Genomic DNA, 6064 nt, shown 5'->3' with positions numbered 1-6064 from the left:
CTTTAGTACCGGTTGCGGAACCGACATTAAAGCCCTTTACGAACCGGGACTAAAGCCCGGTTCTGCACTAGTGAAGGTCATCTCTCTCACTAGCTTTGGGCGAGGAACAAAGATAGCGCTTGGTCACCTGTGGAAGCATGCACAACCATGTGCACAGCTTGTAAGACATATAATTCATCCATATGACTGCAGTGCATACGGAAACCGTGCAGGTCATATCTATTTTTCACACTGTGCAAGTTTGTAGTACTTGGTTAGGATGAATTATTCTTCCATGATATCGGTGGCTCAGAACCGAGGCGTGAACTGAAAGCTTCCCCAGATGGCATACACGCTTGTACTGTTATAACCTGCAGCCATGAGATTTTATTTTTGAGGGAATGCAGCTATGTGTGAGATAAAATAAGACTACTAGACAAGGGACACACGGAGGGGTTATGGGCCGTTGATACCGGCCTACACGAGCGACTCCAGCTCAGTACGTGCGGCACAACAGTTTGTGTTCAATGCGTGGGTACTGGATAATATGCGTGCACCCGAGTCGAGGAACTGCCGTCGGGCGGCCGGCGACCATGAACAGGATCGGCCTCTTCACAGCTCAGGTTCGAACTCGCACATAGCGCAACTCCATCATGTATAATTCTGTGACTCGGAATATGTTCATAGGGTTTGGTAGAAGGAGCATCTATATTTTATCTTATAGCACACACTGCGTGAGATATTAGGGATAAATAAGCAGAATTATAAATCAGCAACGCTTGAGCAGACCACTTGTTTACGATTCGTTCTGGGACTCAATGCGTGGGTACTGGATAATATGTCACGAGTTCTCACATGAAGAAGATGCTTCCTTTTTCAAAATTACTCCAACTAAGTAGCATACTTCTCACAAGAACAGAACAGAAAGGAAAACACCACAGACGTGCCGGAAACATAAAATGAATCGATTGCAGTTTATGAACAACAAACAAGGACACATTTGAGCAGATTACCAAACTTTGACTAAGCAGATGCAACAAAAACCGGTAGGAGTTTCCCTTTCACCGTCCAGATAAATGGATTAATTCCGACATCCCACCGCCATAACCAGACTGGAAGGAGTTCTCCTCGTTGCTTACTCCAGAAATCGTCAACTGAAATTGCCTTCGAATTTCAGCATCCATGGGGTTCATACTACCAGTTGAAGCAGAAACAGACAACTTCTCGCTAGAAACTACTGGCAACAACGCTTTGAGCCTTGAAACAACCTCGGTCATGGTCGGCCGGTGGATGGCCGCGTTTTCGACGCAGTTCATGGCGAGGTCTACCACACTCTGGAGTGAACTGGCATCGTACTGATCCAACAATCTCTTGTCCATGATGTCATGAATATTTCCCATGGCAATCTTATGGCGTACCCAGTTTGGTAGATGAAAGGTTTGAGGCTCCATCAATACTGGGGGCTGGCCAGTGATGATCTCCAAAAGCACGATGCCAAAGCTATAAACATCTGTCTTGACTGTGAGTTGGAAAGTTGCATGGTACTCGGGGTCGAGGTAGCCAAGAGTGCCAGCAGCAACAGTAGATATGTGTGTGTGAGCATCATTAAAAGCCCGGGAAAGCCCAAAATCAGATATTATCCCCACAAGATTCTTGTCTAGAAGGATGTTGGGGGTCTTTACATCTCTGTGAACTATTGATGGGGTGCAAGACTCGTGTAGATACTCCAGCCCTATAGTTTATTGAAGTCATACTTAGTCAAAGCAAGCATACATACATACAATACATAAAATTAGTAAATAACTGAAATATGGACCTTGTGCAGCATCAAGTGCAATATGAAGTCGTTGTTCCCAATTCAAACTATAGTCATCTCCTGCATCAAGAAATACGACATTAATATAAGTTCCTTGATACATGGATAGCACATAAATATATGTTTTTATTATTGGTACTACTACCATTATTATTACTACTACTACTACTACTACTTCTACCACCACTACTACCACTACTGCCACCACCACCACCACTATTAATACTATTATTATTAGCATGTTGTACATATATTTAAGCTAACAAATTATGCACGCTGCCTTAATGGTTAAGCATAGAACCAATTGATATATTAAGATCTTAAACCTGCATAAAACTGAGCTTTGATATTCGAGAGGCAACTGATGCTTTTCCTTCTCTTTACGTGAGTTTTTGTTATATCCAAATCAAATTAAGAAGAGAACCAACTATTAAATTATTACTTAAAATTTCCTCTAGAGTTTATTTCATTCATAATGGCTTCGAAAGATGCTTACAATCCCATCATGGCATTGGTATGACTCTAGGAGTGTAACTATGCTTTCCTCGGTTTGTTAGCCACATATCAAAGAACAATTAATTGAACATTCCAAGGTTGTAACTTCAAGAATGTCCTGCTAGGGCCTTACTTCTTACCACATACTCTACATATACATAGTAAATTAGGTCCGCCAACTCAAATTCATTTAATCAGAGTAACAATAACAGTCTAGGCAACCAACCACACATGTAACAAGAAATCATGTTGATAGTAAGATGCCAAAAGGTTGGCTACTTTGACTTTGGAGTTCATTTTTGTACTTAGGGACATGTCCTATGAGTTCTATATTACTCTACAAAACACCATATATTCATATAATTTTAGAAGTACTTGTGTCCCAAGGGTTAATTAGACTATGTGGTCAAGTTGCCTGTTTGTGTTATTTTTTTTGGAGGAATTTAAACCCTGAATTTCTTAATCTACATTTTAGATTTTACTGATTTTAGGTTTGGCTGAGGGTTAAAGTTTATTGATTTAAGTCATAAATAACCTATATGCGTATTTAACTACAACTTAACAAGTCAATTATGTTTGATATAAACATTAATAAAAGATAAACAATTAATAAATAAACCTCCTCTTATGAGCTGTTGAAGATTCCCTCTCGACATGAAGTCATAAATGAGAGCGAGGCACTTCTTGTTTTGGCAATATCCTTTCAAAGTCACAAGATTCTTGTGATGAACTTTGGACAAGGTTTGTACCTGTGGGAATACATATAGTTACCAAACATACAAGCCAGTTGCATTTATTGCAGATAGACAACATAAAGGTATATTTATTTGTGCTGACTTATTGTATACTCTCTATTGAAGAAAAAAATGATTCAGCCACATTGGTTTCATGTTATACCTCAGGGAAGAAGTCTGTTGACTCCGCAATTGATGTTTCCATCAGCACCTTAACGGCTACTTCATCACCATTTTCCAGTTTGCCATGATAAACAATACCAAAACCTCCTTTTCCAATGATTGATTGGAAGTCGTTTGTTATGAGCTTGAGCTCTATGTACGTGAATCGTCTGAGGTCAACATGCAGGGAAGTTTCCTCTTCATACATGGCATAATCCTCATGGTCTGACTTACCTGCATGGTAAAGAAATTAAGTTTACATGAAAGTTTAGGTATGAAGTTGTTGTCTAATGTCTACCTAATTTTATTGCAGCGATGAAAGGGGATTCACGGCGGCGGAGCTTCACGGGCCCACGCTGGGCCTGGCCGGACAGGGGGTCTGGTGTGCTTCTGCTGCTATGCCCGGTCTGCTACCGCCTAAGCCGGTGGAGGTTGTTCCCTCCCTCGTGGATGCGGTGCTGCCGGCCCTTGTCTTCGGGTGTCCCGTTTGGATCCGGCCGGCCTCGCTTCGTTGGCCGTGGTGAGACGACGGCGGTGTCCTCGTGACTGTTGGCGCATGTTGGTGGGCGGCGGGTGTGGTGGAGCAGAAGGTTGGTCCTGGGTGGTGGGCGCGAGAGGTCGGGAGAAATCCATGTCGGGTCTTGCCGGCACCAACGCGGTGACGCCTGCGGGCGCCGCCATCCTTCTTGAAGGGCGTCGGGTGACCCTCTCCCTCCTCTATCCTCCGTGTACCGGGAGAAATCCTAGGATTCGTCCGGGCAGCAGCGTCGTCATCGTCGCATTCCTTCTTGAAGGTGGTGCTTGGTACACGGCAACTCGGTGGCTTTGGAGCGTGGTGGTTATCTTCGGTGGGCGCAGCGATCGCGGTGTGCCGTAGCTTTCGTTGATCCGACGTTGTTGACATTTCTTCTCTTATTTTCTCTTTTTATTTCTTTTGGGCGTGCTTGTGCTGTTTGCCCCAGCGTGAACAAGATTGTTGTATCGGGTGGTTGCTATATCAATATAGCGGGGCGTAAGCCTATTTCGGTAATAGGAAAGTCTAGAATATAAAAAAAATTACGCGAAGCTTTTCACCAAACAATTAACATTATGTTTCTTTATCTTCTTTTTTTCATGTTGAAAGTGTCCCACATATTATAAACGATTCAATAATTCGTTCTACATGTACTTGCTCAATATTTGATAATGGAATACAATTGACCTTGCTAAGATAGCTTTGTGTAGAACATATAGGGTGTTCATCAGAGATAAAAAAATCAATCTAGCTAAACGAGCGGCCTTGATTTTGTGGGATTTTCCATTCTTGGAGGCGACATCTGAAGTTGGACGCAATACTGTGAGGAATATAATTCTTGTTCAGTTCTTCCTAGCTGTTACCAAAAAGTAGTTACATCATTCAGAACATCGGGTAAAATGAAACTAGGGGGCTCAGAGTTGGCCTTCTGTCGTTTAAAAGCATGCCTGGCCAAGCTCTCACGTCAACATGAACAATAGAGGAAAGGTGCTGCTTTCATTATAGGCCCATCTAGTAACTCAGCCGAGACCAAAACAATGCAATTTGACTTGGATCCTAAGCGCAATCAATGCGGGACTGATTAGTTCTACCAGATGAGATTAAATCATTCATTCCTGCTGAAGAAGATGGGATTAAATCAAGAAAGACATGAGGAAGTATTCACTGGATGAATGGTAAATCAGTGCAAAAATTCATGAGTAAGTATTCACTGGATGTGCCCACCTTTGTAGCAATGTCATGCAATAAAACAAAGATGACCAGATTGGTCAATAGCCTATAACTAACTAGGGCAAAATAGGCTACAATTAGGTAAAACCCATCCACACGAATGAACCATATCATTGCGAGCCAGTATCAGACTTATTTCAGTTGACAGTTGATTCTGCCGTCACTGCACTAGAAAAGGACCTTAAGTTTCATGCTGTATCTAGCAAAATGTCATAAGTCATAACCAGGTGAAAGCAAGAGATATTTATCAGTTGTAGCATGGCTGGAGAAAAGGGAATTCATTCAGGAATCAGGATGACCTGCATGCAGAGAAAGAAGAATTCCCATCCACATCAAAAACAACAGTGCGTCCATCATTGAACACTCTGAAGAATGAACGAACAGGGTCAGCTATTATCAGCTTCTATTATGCTATCTTTGAGTTCAGCAACTTATTCGATAAGATACATAGTACAAAGAATGAGACGAATTATTAACACCTACAAGTCATCGATCACAAGTCATTCCAGTTTGCATCTTCCACTCCAACGTACCATCGCCATGTTGTCCAAGATGGCAGCCTAGTTACTGTGGTCTGCATCGAAACATTTGTATAATCTTGCTAAGAGAACAACTTTTGAATTGATGATGGTGGAGGGCCATCGACATTGCTAATATGGCAGCTGGTCTGCACTGCAATAGATTGCTTAGGGAGGCAGGCATCTAGTGAACCTGAAACATCGTTGCGACAACATGGAAGAGCAGCATTTGGTTAACTTGATTGAAGAGGGGCTTTACACCAGGACCAGGACGCATTGTGCCTGCAGCAGAAGAAACATTTCTGTTACTGTGAGTACCAAAGAGGTTGAGACGCCTCCCTTGGGTCTTGCTCCTGGTGGTGGAAGGAGTGTGGTGAAAGCGCAGTATCCCGGTGTCGGGGCTCCGCCTGGGAGACGGACAGTGGACGCTGCTGCTGCGGCCGAGCCAGGAGTGAAGTCTATTTTGCACCTTGAAGTTGTAGACTGTGACGCAAACTAACCCTAACATCTACTCCCTCCGTTCCAAAATAGATGACTCAACTTTATACTAACTTTAGTACAAAGTTAAATACTCCCTCCGTCCGGAAATACTTGTCGGAAAATTGAATGTATCTAG

General features: G+C 42.7%; 1 protein-coding gene across 1 annotated transcript; it reads right to left on the bottom strand.

The window, feature by feature from the left end:
• Positions 1–1040: 1040 nt before the first annotated feature.
• On the bottom strand, positions 1041–5472 carry LOC119318871 (probable LRR receptor-like serine/threonine-protein kinase PAM74). The gene is made up of 6 exons (XM_037593440.1): positions 5464–5472; positions 5230–5293; positions 3188–3420; positions 2910–3039; positions 1796–1855; positions 1041–1711 (listed from the first exon to the last, which is right to left on the bottom strand). Exons 1-6 carry the CDS (start codon positions 5470–5472, stop codon positions 1041–1043), a joined length of 1167 nt encoding a protein of 388 aa, XP_037449337.1.
• Between the last annotated feature and the right edge of the window lie 592 nt (positions 5473–6064).

This window comes from Triticum dicoccoides, chromosome 6A (assembly GCF_002162155.2).
Source record: "Triticum dicoccoides isolate Atlit2015 ecotype Zavitan chromosome 6A, WEW_v2.0, whole genome shotgun sequence".
In the NCBI taxonomy this organism is placed as follows: Eukaryota; Viridiplantae; Streptophyta; class Magnoliopsida; order Poales; family Poaceae; genus Triticum; species Triticum dicoccoides.
The sequence above is the reverse complement of the archived record's forward strand: the minus strand, read 5'-3'. Positions and strand labels throughout refer to the sequence as shown.